We start from the raw sequence: 21,007 nt of genomic DNA, 5'->3' as shown, positions 1-21,007 counted from the left end.
AAATGCTATTCTTGTGGATTCTTCCGTGGTCGATCTTTAACTGGTTCAGGGTGGATAATGGACAAATATTGGCACTTGAGCCGTTATCCACCAATGCCCGAGTAACTACCGAATTTTCACATTTGACAGTTAGGTAGAGAGCTTTATTATGCTCTGTGCCTTCCACTGGCAGATCATCATCTGAGAATGTTACCCTGTTCACCTCGAAAATTTTGTTGGCAATCGTTTCCAGGTGATTTACAGAAATCTCGTTGGGCACATAGGCTTCATTCAGTATCTTTATCAGGGACCGACGATGTTCATCGGAATGGATTAGTAACGATATCATCGAGATCTGGGCCGGTGTTTTCTTTAACTGTTCGACCACGAAATAATCCTGCACTTTCATCTTCCTCAAGAATTCCTCAGCTTCTTCTTCGGACACAAGTTTCTTTGTTGCAGCTGGGTTGGGTCTTCTCAACTCCACCGGAGCAAAACACCGTCCTGATCGAGTCAGCCCTTGCGCTTCACAACTATCTTCCTCTACTTGTTTTCCCTTGTATATCACTACTGCCTTCTCATACTTCCAAGGCACGGCCTTGCTATCAATCATTGGCAGTTGGACTACCGGTTTTATGGTGACCAGTTCCCTGTATACCCCTTTCAACACAACTGCGGGTGTGAGTGGAGTCCCTGATATTACCAACTTGGCTGGCTCTGGTTTCTTTGTTACGATGGACAGACTTTTTCCAAATATCACTACTGGCTTGACGTCTTCCCCCTGCGACTGTACCCGTGGTCCTCCACCGGTCGATCCCTCTTTCGGAGCGGCTTGGATTGTCATCACTGTCTGTGATGGTCTCATTGGCTCTCCTCCCTCGTACACCAACTCGATCATGTGAGCTTCGCGGTGTACTGGCAATGGGTTTTGGTTGATGTTGGGCGCCTCCGGCGCTTGGACCTCGATTTTGTTGGCATCAATAAGATCTTGTATTGCCTACCTCAGCCTCCAACATTTTTCAGTATCATGCCCCAACATTCCTGAGCAGTACTCGCAGCTTATCGATCTGTCCAAATTTTGGGGTGGGGGGTTTTGCTCTCTAAGTTCGACAGGACTCACCAGACCCAACCGTCTCAATTTGTGGAATACGGCGGTATAGGTCTCTCCCAACTCAGTAAAGGCTCTATATTTCTGCAGCCTATCGTTTCTAGCAGCTTGACTCCCTCGAAAGCCTGCTCCTGGAGGATTCCTGTACGTTCTTGGTGGAGGATAGGTGTTTTGTGGTGGGGTATGTGTGTTCTGGGGAGCCGACGCGTGCCATTGTGGGCGAACCGGAGGCTGAGTGTAGGTTTGGGCTTGGTGTACAGAGAAGTGTGGTTCTTGAGGTGGATAGTAGTGTTGTGGTAGGCTGTATGAGTAGTTTGGCCTATGGGGTCTGGGTTGGTTGTAGTATGGTTTGCCGGACCTGGACCAACTGTTTGCCTCAATCGTAGCAATTTCTTCTTTCTTCCTCCTTCCCAGCGCACCTCCTGTGCCGCTCTGAATAGCCTGGGTCGTTGCTTTGAGTGCCGAGTAATTCAGGATTTTGTCAGACCTTAGACCCTCTTCTATCATGACCCCTATCTTCACTACTTCATTGAAGGATTTTCCAACCGTCGTCACCAAGTGACCAAAGTAAGTTGGATCCAGTGTTTGCAAGAAGTAGTCCACTATTTCTCCCTCTCTCATGGGAGGATCAACTCTGGCCGCTTGTTCTCTCCAGCGGAAACCAAACTCACGAAAACTTTCCCCAGGCTTCTTTCCGGTCCTCAGCAACGTGAGACGGTCAAGGACTATCTCGAGATTGTATTGAAAGTGACCTGCAAAAGCCTGCGCCAGATCATCCCAAGTGTACCATCTGCTGGAATCCTGCCTGGTATACCATTCTAGTGCCGATCCACTCAAGCTTTGGCCGAAATAAGCTATCAGTAGCTCGTCTTTGCCGCCTGTCCCTCTCATTTTGTTACAAAAGCCCCGCAAATGGGCCATGGGATCACCGTGCCCTTCATACAAATCAAACTTAGGCATCTTGAACCCAGCCGGGAGTTGGACGTCCGGGAAAGGGCATAGATCCTTGTAGGCCACACTGACCTGGTTGCCCAATCCGTGCAGGTTCCTGAAGGACTGCTCCAAGCTTTTGAACTTCCTCATTACCTCATCTTGTTCTGGGACCTTAACCGGCTTCTCAATCTCCGCCGGTACTTCCACGTGCAGATTGTAGGTATGGGGTTCTGGTGCATTGAATGTGGGTTCAGGGGGATAGTATTGCGTATCGTGAGCCTGAAACAACGGCTCGCTGGTTGATCTTTGCAGGGTGGCTGAGGTGGGTCCCATAAAAGTGGGAACATTTGGTGTTGGGAGAGGTTGATGGGGTGGTTGAGCTTGGGAATCATGGGGGCTTCTCTCCTGATGATAACGGTGATTTGGGAGGCTTGTTGAAGGGCCGGAGTGGGGGTATTCCGGCATGTACCCCAGTGGCTCAGGGCTCTTTTGTGCTTTGGCTAGAGCTAACTGCATTGCATTCATCTCTAGTCCCATCCTTTCTATCTTCTCCATCGCTTCCTTTAACAACTGGCTCAACGGCCTTTCTTCCTCGGTACTATTTTCTGACGTAGTCATGCTGCTTGTTACCGGTCCTTTGGATCTGGTTTGGTAAGGGTGTGTTGCCAGAATGCTTTAACAACTAACTGTCTGGATGTTTGTGAACAACAACAAACTTGTTAGCGTTAGAGTTTAACAGATTTGATAACAACACATTGGGGGTGCAATGCTCCTAGGCAGTTAACCATTTCTAACATGCTTTGCTTCAAACCACATGCGTCATCCCGGCTTGCTTATTTGTCCCTTTAAAGTACTTTGGGAACCCCTGTATTTTATTCTATTTTTGTATTTTCTTCTTCTTTCTTTTCTCTCCCTTTTTATTAATGGCGGTCGAATCTTATGTGGATTGCCTACGTATCACGTCCCCGCGTGAATCAGACCGGGCGTAGTTCTGCCCATAAAAGATAAACAATAATAAATATATTTTTAATTTTCATATTAGAACAAACTGGGCTTCAAAGGTTTGAAGATGACCTACAAACTCGAAAATCAAACAACCCACATATTCTAATCAAAAGATTTACAAACTTCAAAAACAAATGGCCAACTTCCTTCCTCTGTTTGCTAATTTTAACCAAATGGTTGTTTTTGCAAACGTGGCCCCTTCCAACTTTCACATGAATTTTGAGGCCGAGGAGGATTATTTTATGACACTTTACAAACTTGTTCGTTCTTTTACGAAAATAACCTTTCGACAACTGAAAGATACTCTAAGGCTATTTCGACAAGAACGGTTTAAGACGCGGCCGAAGCTGGCTCGGCTTATTATGACAAAAAATTCAAACGGTATTCACCTGACCGCTGACTCTTTGTTTTTTTTTTGTTTTTTTTTTCTTTTCAAATTACAATAAAAACCTGGTGTTGCAAACACGGCCCTTCAGTGCCTCGGGGACGAAGATTTTTAAGGCTGTGTGGGTCAACTGGACCAAATCTTAAAAAATGACCCGAAGGTGGCTGTTTGTGCAAAGTAAGCCTTCCGGCGTCCCTTTCGGGAACATTCGGCTACTTATGACAAAACAACATCACCTGATTTATTTATGACAAAATTAAAATTTTGACATGTGTTTTGTTTATTTATTTGTTTTTGGTTATTTTTAGCAAAATGGGAGGTTGGACCCGATGAGGGTTGCCTACGTATCTCACGTCCGGTGAGAATCAAACCCGCGTAGTTCGGGCAAATAAACTATTTTGAGAGGACCCTTTTCCATTTTCTATTTTTTTCCACAACAAACAAACAAACTATTATTTTTCATTCATAACAAACAAACAAACTAACGTAAAACACAAAACATTCCTTCTTTTTCTTTTTTTTTTTCAAAATTTCGACAGAGTTTCGACGCTACTTGGATATTGTTTTTTTTCTTTCTAAAATAAGTAGTTATATCTCTACACTGTTATTTTCTACTCTTTTTTACGATTTTCTATTTTGTGGAAAATGATGACAACATATAAAATCTTTTTTGAATTTTCAATGCTCCTTTTTTATTTATTATTATTTTTGTTATTATTTTCAAAAATGTGGCATGTGGGGACATAGGGAATTCCAAGACTTCTTAGATTCCACAAATGTTCCCCATGTGCTTTTCCCAAAAATGAAGTGTGGGGGACATAGGGAATTCCAAGGCTTATTGGATTCCACAAATGGTCCCCATGTGCTTTTCCCAAAAATGAAGCATGGGGGACATAGGGGATTCCAAGACTTCTTGGATTCCACAAATGTTCTCCATGTGCTTTTCCCAAAAATGAAGTGTGGGGGACATATGGAATACCAAGGTTTCTTGAATTCCACGAATGTTCCCCATGTGCTTAATTAACATAATATCACGCTTATCTAAAAAAAATCGTGCAACTTTCTTATTTAACGTGATCAGCATGATAAGGAGTGCCATTTGTCCTCAACTATCATTGGTCCGCCCAAATGAACCCTTGAATAAATACAACATGTAGCACATAGGATGCCTTAAGATGGTCTATTATTTTCAGGTCGCTTGTCCTAGACGGACCCAACCCCTGTGTTGAGTCCCCTAAGTCAAATGCACATGATGCAAATAAACATTCCTACTAGGGATCCGGCATGAAGCTGAGTTATTCTAGGTTCAAAACCTGGGTATGTGTTCTAGACAGTGTACCCGAGCGGACAACTCGAGTTGAGGAAAGAGCTCCTTTCCGGGAACCAAAAGGCCAGCCGGCTTAGAAACTTTCCGAGCCTCTTTTATTTAGGTTATGACACTAACAGAATAGGGAGTCTTAACCAGTAAGCACATCCCCGGAGGTAAGAAGAGAAGGTTTCGGCACAGTTTATATGTACAGTTCAAATAATATCAAAGCAGTAAGAGCAGCATTTAGCACATTAGGCTCAAACATGTAAAAATCAGATAAAACCAAATATAACAATTTATCTAAGCTCGAATTTCTAAACATGAACCAGTGGTTCTGGGTTAACTAATCCCCAGAAGAGTCGCCAGAGCTGTCACACCTCCTTTTTCCGCCCCGCGAGGGTACAAGGAGTTTTTTTTCCAATTAAAGGACAATCGAAACGGGATTTGTTTATTTATTTCAGAGTCGCCACTTGGGAGATTTAGGGTGTCCCAAGTCACCAATTTTAATCCCGAATCGAGGAAAAGAATGACTCCATATTACAGTCTGCGCACCAGAAATCCGGATAAGGAATTCTGTTAACCCGGGAGAAGGTGTTAGGCATTCCCGAGTCCCGTGGTTCTAGCACGGTCGCTCAACTGTTATATTCGGCTTGATTATCTGATTTTATACAAATATGAACTTATGTGCAAATTTTATCTTTTTACCGCTTTCATAATTATTATTATTATTTTTACAAGGAATTGCAACGTTGTAAAAATGTATCTCAAACCGCGTCACAATCAATGTACCCGCGATTAAAGACAAATTTCAACGTCGTTGAGATTTGGATTTGAGTCACATAAATGCGCACTCGAGTTTAGGGAGATACATTATTAAATACGCACCTAAAGCGACTAGCATATTGTTACGTTTGGGGAAGGCCGTAAAATTCGCTAGACGGTCTGTCCCGAATTCTAATTCAAACATATACTTTTGTGACCGCCCCGCAATCTGTGCGTTTTATTTGGCGAGGCTCGTCTCATTTTTTATTTTAAAAGGGTAAGCTTAAGGCAACTACAATTTTCTACTTTGTTCGTCTCTAAAAAAGGGAAATCCTAATTTATTAATCTAACAATGGAAGCTAGTAGGATGTACGGCTAATAAAGAGTGTTTCAAGCTTGACAAATTACAATTAAACATGAACTTACATTAGAACTAACCCATATGGCAACCAACAGAATAATGACTAACAAAATTATGGTAGAACTTATTAAATCAATCCGACTACAAATTCGGCAAACTAGTCACAAACATGAAAACTTTTGCACAACGTTTCGTCTAGCATGCCAATTTGAGATAGCAGTAACATAAGCGCAAAACTAAAACTTGACAGATTTAAACAAAATCTTCAACATAACATGTATTCAAGCTCGGACATGATAGTAACCGATATCAACTCAAACAAAGATTAGAAACGAACCTCTAATGATAAACACTGCTGGGGGTTTACAACTCATTCGTCAAACCGAAATGGAGCCATAGTCGGCGAGATGAAGCAACGAAACCAACAAACTGGAACCTCACATCGGCACTCGAACGGACTTCAAACGGGAAACCATAGAAACAGTCATCAAAGCTCAAACGGAATAGCTCGCGCCATAAGCTCGAACGCGAACGGACGAAGAATGGGTCATGGCTGGTACTGGTATTTCCAAATGATCGTTTGGACGTGAGGGGTTGGACGACGCAGCAGCAGTTGCTGCTGCTTGACGGGGAATGAGGGGTCATTTGGATGTGAGGAAAGAGCAGCTATGGCGGGTCGTTTGGGCAAGATGGTGAAGCAGCAATGGTGGACTGCTGGTGGTCGCCGGTGAGTGACAGTGTGGGACGATGAGGCTGGACGACGCAGCAGCAGTAGCTGCTGCTTGACGAGAATGAAGGGTCGTTTGGTGACGCGATGCAGCAGCGTAGCCACAGCTGCTGCTCGAAAGGAGGTGGTGAAGCTACTAGTTTTTCTGGCCAGTTATGGGGTTTTCGAAGGGAAGTTGCTGCGAGGAAGATGAAGGGGATGACTGGGTCGTTGTTTGCGGGCGTAACGGCGCAATGAGCTGCAGCAACAGCTGCTGCTCGACGGGACTGGTGCGTGGGGGCTGCTGGAATGGTCGTTTGGTGGTGGCGTTTGGACGTGAGAGAGTGGGTGGCGGGGAGCTGGTGGTTTATGGGTAGGGTTTTTCTCCTAGGGTTTTCTTTGTTTTCTTTAGGAAGAAGAAGCCAAGTCAAAGTGTTCTCCCTTTGTTCAGTTCTTTCTTCATGAAGAAGAAGAAGAACGTGAATAGTGCCCTCCTCCAAAATTTTCAAAATCCCCCCGTTCCTTTTTTCCCTTCTGTGTATTTTGTAGCCTGTGCAAAGAAACATGGACCCCACGTGTGTAGGGGTCCAAGACATGTGTCCCCCATGCGCGGTGGGGTTCCCCGTGTGTGGTGTTCCGTCCGTGCTCCCCACGTGTGTCCCCCATGTGTGGTGGGCTCGGATTATTACGGGCTAGGTCCGAAAATTAGGCCTAAAAACGGGTAGTTTGAACCCAAATATTATTCTTTGCCCAGACCCGAGAATAAAACACGATGTTATTCAATTAATCTTATGCAAGCAAAATAACTACAAAGCATAAATAAAACTATTTTTGTCATTTTGTTTTTATATAAAGATAAAATATAAAGTACTATTTTTGTATTTTTCAAGATTAAGATGGCTACAAAACATTAATAACTTTTTTTTGTAATTTTCGAAATTATACAACGATAAAAACATAAAGTACTATTTTTATATTTTTTAAGTTAAAATGACTACAAAGCATAAATAAAACTAGTTTTTTAAGTTAAAATGACTACAAAGCATAAATAAAACTAATTTTTGTCATTTTCGTTTTTATATAAAGATAAAATATAAAGTATTATTTTTGTATTTTTCAAGATTAAGATGGCTACAAAACGTTAATAACTTTTTTTTTATAATTTTCGAAATTATATAAAGTACAAAAATAAAGTACTATTTTTTTTGTATTTTTTCAAGTTTGTGAGAAATACATAAGCTAAAATTTATATATATATTTTTGTAATTTTTCTTTTGCGATGAAATGAAGTAAAATAGTCAAAATAGCTATATTAGACCCAATTTAAATATTCACGCTAAAAATGTGAAAATTCCCGGGGAGGGTCAAAAATCACACGTCTACAAATATCACCTACAATTTCCATTTAACATAAGTATTTTTCAATTCCAATATGCAACAATTCACTGTTCTAAAAGATGTTTTTAACTAAAATTGGCCTTCTTTCATGAACCTTTCCCTGTTTTCAACAGAAATTGTGGTACATCTTTTTGAGAGAAACTATGTAGCATAATTTAACTTCTTACAAAAATTAGGTCACTGTTATTATACAAGCAAATTAATTAAACAACATGAACGTGATACAGATGATATTTGGCTACTAAAGGGAAAAGCTCGGAACAACAATTCATTCAATCAGCAGTACAACCAAAAGAAAACGAAACATACCTTTGAAATTGAAATTGAATCGAGCTTGGAACACTGGAACAGGACAACAGCATCTTCGACACTTCGTTTGCCCGGAATTTGTGAGCAGTGAGGAATCGAATCGAGCTGGGAATCGCCCTAAATGAGTTTGATGCAGAAAATCAGAAATTAAAACTCAAAAAAAACCTCAGAGAGTAGTCGAGTACTGGGATGAGATCATGAGAATGAGATGAGACTTACAAAACTTACAAAAGTAGTGAAGTTAACCGGTGAAGATGAGATGAGACTTACAAAACTTACAAAAGTAGTGAAGTTAACCGGTGAAGATGAGATGAGACTCGAGCTCGAATGTCGACTGGTCGTAACTCGACTCGCAGACTGATATCCTAGAGTCGTAGTCGATTCTCGTCTTCTTCTTCTCGTTCTCGATGATATCTCCTAAGCACTGAAGCAGTAAGCAAACCCTATCTCGATGATATCTCCCAGCCCTAGTGTATTAACTGAGTCTGAGACTCTGAGTGTCTGACTTGGGTAATCGTCTAATCGATTATTTGATTGGGATTGGGATTGGGTTGGGAGTTGGGGGAGATGGGCCTGGGTGGGAGTGGGACGCGGCTGGGTGTGGGCGTGTGGCCGTGTGGGCCTATAAAATAGGTAATTGGGTTTGGGCTGTATGCTATATTACCAAATTTCGGTATTTCGGTTACCGAAATAGTTCAATTATAAAACCGAAACCGAACCGAAATACCGAAAATCCAGTATCGAATTAGACCGAAATACCGAAAAAACCGAAACCGAAATACCAAATTAATTTGGTTCGGTTCGGAATTCGGTTTTTCGGATTTTATGCCCACCCCTAATAGCCGCCCTTGATAAAGAAGCTTATTCTAAAAGACTGAATTTTATACACTTCCAATATGCAAACAGAATAAAAAATTAGTGTCAAGAAAAAGAAGTTCATTAGTAGAACACTAATAAGTCTAAGACAAATTAATTTAGAAAGAAAATTAACCCTCCAATGCATCTTGATCAGGAACCAAAACTAATGCCAACCAGGGGATCAAATCTTGTCTAAAAGACCAGAGTTGCACTATCATTCCAGATTTGAGATTATTCCTTTCTGCTACTGCCATCCAATCATTCAACAAGACATAATTTGAACTTTTATTCATATCCCACTTTGCCAAATGAATTTCTGTTTCTTCAAGTGATGGCTCGATTAAGTTGAACTGAATCTTCATCTTTTTGTTGGATTCAATGTCCCTCATCTCCAAGTCCAATTTTTGTTGTGGTGTCAAGAAATCCTTATTCCTCACTTGGTTCACAGGAATTGACATTCGCATATGCTTATTGCTCAAATCTGTATCATAAAGAACTTTCTGAATTACTAGTTTCACTTCAGAAATTTGAACACCCATATTTTCAATCTTCTCCTTGAACTCATCTGGCAGACTTGGAGGTTCAATTGGCACTACTGGTTCAATTCTTCTTCTCTTTTTCTCTCTATTTTCCAATTTACTCTGTTTTTCATCCAAGAAATCTTCAATCTTTCTTCTCTTTTTCTCTCTATTTTCCAATTTACTTTGTTTTTCATCCAACAAACAAGTATCAGTCTTTAACTCACTGACACTGGAACTCCTTGGGGAATATGAATTTCCACTAAAAATTTCCACTACTTCTGTAATTTTCCTTTTATAAGAAATTCTAATTTTCTGGATTTTCTTCTCTAGTTGTGATTGACACCCAATAGGACGCTTTCTTAATCCTTTGCTTCTTTTAGCCCTAGGCAACAGATAGTAGTAATGATCCACAGCTTGTTCACAAACATAAGGATTCCTTTTAAAGGCTTGATCTTTCTCGTACTCTTCAACAAGATATGAGATTATATCTTCAAGATTTCCTCCTTGCAATTTCTGCCTACTTTCTTCTTCAATTTCTTCCAATATTGAGCAATCTGTAATGCAAGAATCAACATTCGTCCCTCCATAATTATCATACACAAATTCCAACCCAAACTCATCCTTTTTCTTCTCCGTAAACACACCAAAAGCAGAGTTTTCTTGATTCAGGATTGTCATGGCAACCCCACTTAAACCAGAAAGGAATAACAAGAAAGTAACCAAGAAACGTACTTAGACAGAGATAAAAGGAAAATTGATAGATGAATTGTTAGAAATAAATGTAGCAATAGTGTGGAGGAATGAAGTTAAGAGAGTGTATATAGAATGACAGACTAATTTGGGAACAGAGAAAAGAATTGTGAAAGGCTGAGATAGGTATGGTAATTGTGGAATACAAGTACGAAAATATAGGATGGTGATTGACGAAAGGCAGTAATTGTTGTCCGAATTAGGATAGAAAAAGGGGTTGCTGCTGTCCAATCGGATTTTACAAAGGTTTAGGAAACAGGGTTTAAGAAAAATAGGTTTCTTGATTTCTTGGACGGAAATTAACTGTATGCGAATGTTAAAATGTTCAAATTAATCCTTAATATTATACTCGGGGACCCCAACTTTTTTCTCTTAGATATAAAATATATACAAATTTCAAATAACTACTAATAGTTCTTTGTAATGACAAGAACTATTTTTACTATTTGTTATCAGCTTGTTACCAATTATTAATCACATAATTCTTACTTCTACATAATTCTATTTTTTTTATTTTACAAAATTTCTTTTAACATAATTCTTATTTTTTAATTTTTGTTTTATTATACATCGAGGGAGGGGGAGAGAGAAGGGGAAATGGGATTATAAGATTGAATATCGAATCCTCAGCAACAAAGTGAATATTCAGATAACCAACCAATTGTACTACTAAGATTTTTCACATAATTCTTTGTTAATATTATTTTTAGAGATTTTTTCATTTTGTCACATAAATCTTATCTATTTAATTTTCATTTTTATACATATTAGGGGAGGGGAAGGGGAAATGGATAAGAAGATTACATGGTAGGAAATTGAAACCTAGTAATAAGGTGGAAGTTTATGTAGCCAACCAACTAAATTACTAAAATTTTCCTATAAACTTCTTACTAAATAAAGTACTCTTTTAAGGATTTTTTTATTATAATAATAATAATAACATAATTTTTATTTTATATTGTCTTTTAGTGATTGGGTCGAGGTAATCCATATTATATTTTTACCTACTGATCACGCTTAATTATGCCTTATAAAAAGGACACGCGGACATTGCAATTATAATCTGAGTATTTAGCCCAGAGTCAAACCCACAAGAAATTAACCTATCAATTACTCTCGTTAGACTTACTAAATTCCACGGAATCAACTTCCCAAACGTTCTGAATAACAATTGAAGATGTTTCTACTAACTAAGAATGAATGTAAATAAGCAACTGAAAACTAACTATGATTAAGTTGTAAACAATTAAGAGAAGGCTCTAAGGTTATGATTTCCCCTATTGATGGAATCCCTTTCGGTTATGGTTCACATAGATTTGCCTAATTGTCTCTATCAATCATAAGCACTTTTATTAGCGTAAATCTCTCCCGAGTAATCACAATAATTTACTAGACGCACTCTCCCGAGATACGCTAGCTGGCTTTGGTTATTACAGCTCACTTTAGATTGCACCCAAGGCTTCGTTATCCCTAATCCCGACTTTAAACCCTCAGTTATTGATCTCTCATATACTTTGGGAGTGATCTTGTTCAACAATTACCTAAATATGCACTCTCTCCCGAGTTATGCACACTAAATAGGCACAACTAATTGAGGATCCTATCAATTAACTACAACAAGAACGTAGTTGAACAAATAGAGATTAAACCAGACAAACTATATTAACATAAGAAGAAGTTCATCCTTCAATAGGTTCCATCAAAACCTTACACTAAATATTTAGCTAATCATACTAGAGTTCATCATAACAATATTCAAATTCATCACAAATCGTAAAAACAAAAGGAAGAAAAGAAGAACTCGATGTTGAATTATCCTCCTTGCCTCTTGCCTCGCCTTGCCTTGAACTAAGCTATGAAAACTTTAATAATGATCTCTTGGGCGAGCTAGACCTTCTATAGGTTAAGTGGATTTGCTCCCGAACTTCGAATTTTACCCCTGAAATTTACTTTTCCGGAACTGGGCTAGCACGGTCGCGCTAGTGACCGCGCATATGCCCTATCATTCTGCCTCGACCATCTGGGCTAGCGCGGTCGCGCTAATGGCCGCGCTAGTCCAGGTTTTCATTTCCTCTATTATTTTTCTTGTCTTCCCACGTACTCAGCTCCTATGGGGATTTTCTTGCTTCAATTTAGCTCCAATCACCGTTTTAAGTCCTCATACGTGCTACTCACTCCTGCAACGTGTGAAATTCACAATTAGAGCCAATTTATCATCATTTAACTATATTATCACAGTGAAACATAATCAAGATGGGACATAAATAATCGCCAAATTACATACATCTAGCCTATTATCACCTACCTATCTCTATCTATACTATTATAAAAGTAAAGAACTTTAACATAAAATGTTAATTGATTTTTTAAACTTTTGTAAGTGTAACCATGCATATTGAATAAAATTGTAATTATATATTTCATAAAAACTTCATTATTATATTTATTCATTGTTTATATATAACTGGAATACTAATACCAATGTAAGTGTCCTCTTTGTTGCAAGCGAGAATGAAAAATAGGATATTTCGGTGCCACTATTAATTTTTTTTACTTTAGTAGAAAAAGTGTTGGGAAAATCGCATTCGCCAAAATTTTGAAAAGCGCTCCTTACAATCACTAGAATTTTTGAAATGGCAATCATTAGGATTTGTCACAAAAATATGATAATTGCCAGAATTTTTTATATGGCGATTATAAGGGTTTGCCACAAAACTTGGCAATCGCCAGAAATTTTTATATGGTGATCACCAGGATTTTGGAAAAATATGGCAATCGTCAGAAATTGGAATTTCGCCGGGTTTTTTTGTTGTTATAGGGCAATCACCAGAAATTTTCATAGGGTGATCACCAGGATTTGCCATAAAATATGACAATTGTCAGAATAATTCTAGCAGCATGCTTTAAAATTTAGAAAGCGAGATTATTTTACCAATTTTTTTTAATGAGATCAAAATATATACCGTGGTTCTAAATAGATCGATCTAGCATAATTATTAGTAATTTCTTTCAAACCCAAACTAATTTCAAACTATTTTGAACGAGTTCTTACTTCTTACCACTACATAAATGATCAATTATTTTAATGCCATCATGTCTTTCTGCCCAGCATAAATGATCAAATAATTTCAATTTCATTCTACAAACTATTTTAATGCCCTTTCTTATTTTACATAATTCGCTCTGCTCGTGTATTTTATAGATGAAATTAGTAGACAATTAAAACTTTAGTCACTTTCAGTTTTTTCTCCTTATTCATTAAAGCTTAATTAAATCAAAATTTTGTAACTTTGACTTTGTAAAGTTTCTTCTTTCAAAGTTCCAGTAAAACCGCCTCAAGCTAATTAGACCGCAACACGTTTAAGATTGGAACTAAAGTGAAAAGAATTGTGCAAGTTGAAAAATTAAATTACTTTATTTAACATACTCAATTAGATAAAAAAATATTTTTGAAATATCTATATTGATTATAAGATAATGCTAGCAGTTCCTATAACAATTGTCTTAGTTGGCAGAATTTTTCTAAATTTTTTTTTTTACTTAAGATTAACAGTGGCTCAAGAAATAGTAGAATTATTCACTATATTATCAATTGAAAAAGACATTTACTATAAAAAATTAGCAATTTAACATCTCAAAAAGCTAGAAGAATAAATTTAAAATAAAACAAATACTTATATATTTATATCTATACTATTATAAAAGCACGAAACTCCAACACGAAATATTGATCAACATTGTTTACCTCTGTAAATACGTTATATATATATGTTGGATAAAATGGTAATTAAAATAAATCCTTAAAAACTCAATTATTTCGTATGTTCATTATTAAACCTTTTTATCTAATGAAAAAAATCACTTTCTTGTATGACCACATTAGGAATGTTGTAAATGTCCTTTCAAAGTTTTTACTTAAATTTCTCAAGTTGCAATTTATTTTAGTTCTCCAGCAGAAGCCTTTTATTTACTACTAAAAAACCCTAGAATGCCATCCTTTTTAAAAGTTACAAATAATTTTTAGAACGTCATTATTTTCTTGTGCTTGTTATTCTTTTTAATTAATTAAATTATATTTTATTATTGTAAGAAGCCATTAGGAGTGCATTGATCCTTTCCAAGTCTCCAAGATTTTTTTTTTCTTCAAAATTTTCAAGTTTTCCTTTCAAGTTTCTGACACATTAGAAAGTGCAGTAATTTATTAATTAGTAAAAAATCACGTTTATCACAGCTGTAAATTTTCAAGTCCTTTTAAATAATAAAAAAACTTCATTACGTTTTTGTTTAGTTACATAAGATTGGACTAAACCCTTTTTTTCCAACTCATAAAATATTTTTTGGGATAACTGAGAAATTCGATGTTTCCAGCTTTGAAGCTCGAGCCCGTTCATCTCCCCTTCTCTACTTAAATACGAGACTTAGTTCACCAGTCAAGATTCAAACTCGTGATGTACTCTCCACATCCCACGTCATACTACCTTTGCTGTTAAATCAAAGCTATAGAAGCTGCTACTAGAAATCTTATAATGTCAAAGCGAACATATAATGCTACAGTTGCATAAAAGTTTTATAATATAGTTTTTTAGGATACTTGTATGTGCAATCAAATAAAATATCACACCAACACCTCAACTATGACAATAATAAGTAGACGTTCGGACATAAGAATTGTAAAATTTCAAAAACGGTGAATTTTTTTTCAAATGAAAATGATATTGGAAATTTAGAGTTGTGTTTGGACATAAATTTCAATTTGAGTTGTTTTTGAAGTTTTATGAGTTATTTAAGTGAAAATCAAAAACACACTAGTTAATGAATAAATGTTGAAACTTGCTTTGCTGTTTTGTATGTGAGTAACCACAAGGTCAAGCAATTTCAAGGCTGGAAGTTGAAATGCTGACTTGTGAGAAACAACTCTATAGCTGATTTCTTGCAAGTTTGAAGCTTGGTTTGAGGGATCTGGTGGCAGTGGAAAGCTTGAAGTTAGGAGAAATGTTGCTTTGTTCACCTTAAAATTTTTTCTTCTTTTTAGATGTTAGTTACACCTAGGAGTATGCTGTAAGTTCATGGACATCCAGTAGTAAAAATAGACTGTTGGAATGATTTTAATTTCAGCTTTGTTTAATTATTAGTATAGGTTCATAGCAGTTGGACCTCTTTGTATTAAGCATTATTATTGCATAATGTTTTAAATATGGCACGAATTGGGCCAGACTTGCAACAAGGGCCCAATATGGGACTCACTTAAGGTAAAAATGGCGTGTAATAGCCACTAGTTAAGGGTGTCTTTAATTTTTATCCACTAATTATAATGCTCAGCAAAAATAGCCGCTACTAATAGAAAAAAGACAATTTTACCCTTTCTTCCTCTCTTTCGCGTTGCATTTTCATCTGGAATACCCAAGGCGATTTCACGGTCGGCCTTCTCCATGCTTGGTCAATAGCATCAGTTCTATTAGTGGCCCCAATTACTAGGACATAACCAGGTCCATCACGAGATCCTTATGATTTTGCTTCACTATTTCTTTTACCAATATGTACAGTAGTTCCTTTTGCATCATCAAAATTTTAAAGTTCTGAATTTTTGAGTAGATGTCTCAATTTCGGACAGTAATTTCTTTCTTCTTACCTTGTTTTTGTTTTTTTTGAGTTCAAAGATTAAAAGTTAAGGACATGAGTCTTTAAGTTTGACATGCAGGTTTAAAAGTTAAGGACATGCAGTCCTTAAATTTGACATGCAGGTTCAAAAGATAAGGACAAACAGTCCTTAACTTATAGTTTCAAGTTCAAAACTTAAGGATAGTCAGTATTTAAGTTATTGTTTCAAGTTCAAAACTTAAGGACTTTCTGTCCTTAACTTTGAGTTTCAGGTTCAAAAGTTAAGGACAAGCAGTCCTTAACTTATAGTTTCAAGTTCAAAACTTAAGGACAAACAATCCTTAAGTTATTGTTTCAAGTTCAAAACTTAAGGACTGTTTGTCCTTAACTTTGAATTTAAAGTTCAAAAGTGAAGGACAGACAGTCCTTAACTTACAGTTACACGTTCAAAAGTTAAGGACAAGCAGTACTTAACTTACAGTTACAAGTTCAAAAGTTAAGGACAATAGATCCTTAACTTTGACTTACAAGTTCAAAAGTTAAGGACGCTTGGTCTTGAAGTTTGAGTTCCAAGTTCAAAAGTTAAGGACATGTAACCTTGAAGTCCTGAACTTAGAGTTCCAAGTTCAAAAGTTAAGGACATGTAGTCCTGAAGTCTTGAAGTTAAGGACATGAGCAGAAGGGTATTTTCGTCCGACCAGTTAAAATTTATTAAACCAGTGGCTAAAGACTAAAGACATTTAAAACGCTGGCTTTAAAATAAAGACATGAGCCATTAGTGGCTATCTGTGCACATCGCCCTCACTTAAGCAAGTCTGGGCCCAGGAGAATGGGCCTAGGTATTAAACCCAGTAGCATGATCCTTAATTGTGAAGTTCCTTTGAGAATCATAGTATAAACACATGCTATTATGTCTTGCTAATTCTGCATTTAATTTTTTTTTAAACTAACATTGTTGTTTGATCTTTGAAGGCTGATTTTTACTTAACATCAATTGAATATAATTATTGTGAATAGGCGAGTTTGGTTAATATGGACGTAGAGGTAGATAGACCCAGCTAGAAAGCATGTAGCAACTAGGCCCCCTACATACAAATCCAACATGGGATGTTTGAATCAGAGTCAACAAGACTCTTTGGGCCTCTTCACTTCTGGGCCAAACTCTAGTCCAATACAATTCCAAAGTGGCCGTCTATCTTCAAATAAATGAGTAATGGACCATTGCAGGCCCAAATCCCTTTTCAGCAATAATCTAAAAGCCTAGCCCTTCACACCTTAAGTATGTCCTTGATTAAAAGATTCTTAGTGAATTCCAAATTAGGATTAAAATATGAGTATCCTTAGTTTTGCTTAAGAGAAATACAAACCTTGTTAAAATAAAATTGAGGTGTGTCATACATATACAAAAATTCATAACTTATGGCCCTCACATTAAGTATTAACTTAGTATAGTAAAACACCCTTTTAAACACTCGTAGTTTGCTTTAGGCACGTTTATAATAAAATCATCATAGCTACGGGTACGGTTCCCGTGACGTAGTTGTAATACCTAATTTTCAAATTTGGGGGTGCATTTCATGTAACCCGATCATAACAACTTCAAATTTTAATAGAATAAACATGTCGTGAATCGCGGGTGCATTTCATGTAGTGTGGTTCGCAGCGTGTCCCAAAATAATTTGTTCGAAAAATAATTCCCTAAATCCTAAAAAGCGGTTAAAATAATTAAAAGTGGTAATAAAGTTAAAAATGCATAATAGGTTTAAAATATGTAGTAAATCAGATAATAGACTAATTATTAATAGTTTAAGCGACCGTGCTAGAACCACGGAACCCGGAAATGCCTAACACCTTTTCCCGGGTTAACAGAATTCCTTACTTAGAATTTCTAGTTCGCAGGCTTTTAAATAAAGTCGAAATTCCCTTAATTTGGGATTTAAAATAAATCGGTGACTTGGGACACTAAATAAATTATTCCAAGTGGCGACTCTGAAAAATAAAAAAAATAATCCCATTTTGATTTATGTCACTTTAATTCGAAAAACTTCCTTACATTTCCCTGCGGATAGTAAAAAGGAGGTGTGACAGCTCTGACGACTGAGGATAAGAACCCAGAACTTTTGGTTCAGGGTTCCCAGATTAGGATATCAAAGTTTCGATCCCTCTTACGTATTCAACCCATGTTCATTTGGATGGTTACGGTTTCTGCGCATCAATTTGCATTGCAACCTTTCTTTTTGAGCATATACGCACCCTCTTTGTGTTTTGACCCCCCCTTTTCATCACTAAGATGTCATGGATCATGCATGCCTAAACTAGGTAATAACATACCTTAAATTTTTTGCAATTTTAATTGAGATTTTTGGTATTGTCATTTATACCTTTATATTAGTACTTCATTTTCATATCGCCTGCCAATTATCAATCAACTTTACTTAAACACAATTTACTAATCCACCCTCATGTTCGAAATAAATTCACCCTCATGCATTTTTAAAAATTAAAATTAAAAATAAAAAAAAGTTATAAATAAAAGCTAATCCTTCTTAGAACTTTAATTGAGATTTTCAGCGTTGTCGTTTTATTATCCTGCCGATTATCAATCAATTTTACTAAAATATGATTTGCCAATTCACACTCGAGCTTTAACAAAAGATCAAAGAATTGCACATTTTCTAAAGAGAAGACATGATCTTGTAAATAATTTCAACTACTTTTTGTAATTCCGACATTCTCTGAAGATCAAAAAAGCTAAAATAAGAAACCTTAAAAATCTACAAAAAGAATAAAAAAACAAAACAAAACCTTGTTTATTTCCTATGTTCTAACTCTAGATTTTTTTGTTTAGGCCCACTTGGCCAAAAGTGACATACAACCAGCCCCAAGAAGAAGAAAAACGTTAGCTCCAATTTGAAGTTTTGGACTATCTTGCATTCTATTGCTCATAAAATCTGCTGCAAGGAGATCCACTAAAGCCATGTAAACCAAAATTCCAGCAGCAATAGAATTGAAAATGCCCTCAACCATGAGAGCTGTTGGACTTGTCTCACTATACACAGTTGATATTCCAAAGCCAATTGCAATTCCCATTGGTGTTGTCAGGGAAAAGAAAATTGCCATTATTGCTGTTTTTCTCACCTTGAATCTTGCCTGTTTATGCACTCATATCAAAATAATTTAGCCAACAACTTATGATATCCCAAAAAGAACTTATGCTTTAAAACTCTTTTTCTTTATACACAATATCAAGATTTTATAAAATTTAGGAATTTCTATTCGGGTTAGCTTACTCGTACCTCAGCTAATTTCAAGAGAATTTACAAGTAAAATTTATTTTCAGAGCTCAAGATAGCATACCTCAGATATGCATCCTCCTAAACCCATGCCTTCAAAAAGTTGATGAAAAGTTAATGCCGCTACAAGGGGTTTAATTGTCTTGGGAGATTCTGAGGCACCCAAAGATATACCAATAATCACCGAGTGGACCAAAATTCCCAATTCCAAAACCTGTTAAAAAATATAATATGAGTGCTAACATTTCAGTCACAAAAAAATTTAAATAAGGCACAGAAATCAAATAAAATCTCTTTGTTCCGTTTGTTTTTTTTTTCCTTCGCCACTTGATTACACATTCGCTTTATACTACTTGTGACTTTATCTCCACTTCCAATTTATGTGTAAGTATCCACATCACGAGTGCAATGGAATAATACTTTAGGAACCGTTTCACATAGCCAACACTACTTATTTTATGTTAAAACAATGTTTTATATCTCAAATTAAAGAAAATACTAGCAAAACTTCGTCATTTTTTTATGCAATTATTTCTACAACAACAACATACTCAGTAAAATCCCATTAGTGGGGTCTGAAAAAGATAGCATGTATATAATTATTTTTGTCTCTTAATATTATTTTCTAGATGCACATTTATCCTTGTCAATTTTGTTGGTTTCCACCCGATATTCTGTACCTCATTGCATACCGGACTAGTCCTGATTGGAGCCCGTAAGTTCTATTAAAGGGAAAACGCTTTTTAACTCTCGACGGTTAAAAAAGCCTGTCAATTAACTTTAATGACTCACAAAAAATTACTCAAAAAATAGGGCATACGGGAATTAAGGGGCTTTTGATGAATCTAGACATATGTACCTGTGAGATAACTCGTCGACGAGATAAATCCAATTCAGAACCCTCTTCTAATGGCACAACCGAGCCATGAGCATGTCCATGAGTAGAATGAGTATGTACATGAACATGATTATTCTGATTAATTATACCACCACCCTCTTTTTCTTCATCACTATTCACAGGTTTTTGTTTCTTTAAATGAGATCTCCTAAAATAACTCATAGCTACCAAATCCACCATCATTGTCCCAATTGCCGCAACCATTGCTATAAACCCTGCAAACGGGAAATCACCCCACGGTTTTTCAGAAAGGCAAGGGCTAGACAAGCTCTCGAATGCATCGGGCAATATGTGAACGAAACCCGTGGCGAGAATCACGCCCGCCGCGAAAGCTTTGACGAAGAAAAATATATTGTTTTCTGGGTGTAATGCCGGGAATATTTTGCCGAGAATTGGAATTGATATACCTATGGCGCCCGCTAGCAAGATCGAAGCAACGGCTACCAATTTGTATTTTAACGCTTCCGTTTTGTTTCTGTACTCAGAATCTTCATCGCACGTACATTCGGACGAAACTAAAATTGGGAACAAAAACAGAAGAAAAAGCGAAAAAGCAACCACTTTGCTCATGGTTGTACTACAAAGAGGTAGAGAAGTTTTGGTGGGGCTTTAGAAAAGATTTGTAAGGTTGTATATATAATGAAAAAAAAAAAAGTTGGGGTGGGGTAGAGGGGTAAAGATTGACCGATGCTGAAAATAAGGGGAAAAGGTTACTGAACTGTGCTAAGAAAATTGAGAAAACATGGCGACATCAAAAGCCATGCAGAAAAGAAAGTGTAAGGCTAAGAAGGAGAGTAGTGGACAATTGTCAATTCTAGTTGGGAAAAATGACGA

At 36.9% G+C, this 21,007-nt stretch overlaps 2 protein-coding genes across 2 annotated transcripts; both read right to left on the bottom strand.

Moving 5' to 3' along the window:
* Nucleotides 1-9,152: 9,152 nt before the first annotated feature.
* On the bottom strand, nucleotides 9,153-10,572 carry LOC107767319 (uncharacterized). The gene has a single exon (XM_016586288.2). The coding sequence runs from the start codon at nucleotides 10,310-10,312 to the stop codon at nucleotides 9,242-9,244; it is 1,071 nt and encodes a 356-aa protein (XP_016441774.1). The 5' UTR covers nucleotides 10,313-10,572; the 3' UTR covers nucleotides 9,153-9,241.
* Nucleotides 10,573-18,674: 8,102 nt separating this feature from the next.
* On the bottom strand, nucleotides 18,675-20,798 carry LOC107767317 (zinc transporter 1). Its single transcript, XM_016586286.2, has 3 exons — nucleotides 20,135-20,798; nucleotides 19,340-19,489; nucleotides 18,675-19,132 (listed from the first exon to the last, which is right to left on the bottom strand). The coding sequence occupies exons 1-3, from the start codon at nucleotides 20,741-20,743 to the stop codon at nucleotides 18,827-18,829; spliced, it is 1,065 nt and encodes a 354-aa protein (XP_016441772.1). The 5' UTR covers nucleotides 20,744-20,798; the 3' UTR covers nucleotides 18,675-18,826.
* Nucleotides 20,799-21,007: the final 209 nt, after the last annotated feature.

Source organism: Nicotiana tabacum, chromosome 3 (genome assembly GCF_000715075.1).
Source record: "Nicotiana tabacum cultivar K326 chromosome 3, ASM71507v2, whole genome shotgun sequence".
Taxonomy (NCBI): Eukaryota; Viridiplantae; Streptophyta; class Magnoliopsida; order Solanales; family Solanaceae; genus Nicotiana; species Nicotiana tabacum.
Note: the sequence above shows the minus strand (reverse complement) of the source record. Positions and strands in the feature narration are given on the sequence as shown.

What these genes read in the sequence shown, in the direction of transcription:
- LOC107767319 (XM_016586288.2), bottom strand. Translation starts at nt 10,312, where the DNA reads ATGACAATCCTGAATCAAGAAAACTCTGCTTTTGGTGTGTTTACGGAG.
- LOC107767317 (XM_016586286.2), bottom strand. Translation starts at nt 20,743, where the DNA reads ATGAGCAAAGTGGTTGCTTTTTCGCTTTTTCTTCTGTTTTTGTTCCCA. An exon ending in GTCGACGAGTTATCTCACAG is followed by an intron (nt 19,490 to 20,134) that starts GTACATATGTCT and finishes ATTTTTTAACAG; the next exon opens with GTTTTGGAATTGGGAATTTT. An exon ending in TAGGAGGATGCATATCTGAG is followed by an intron (nt 19,133 to 19,339) that starts GTATGCTATCTT and finishes GTGCATAAACAG; the next exon opens with GCAAGATTCAAGGTGAGAAA.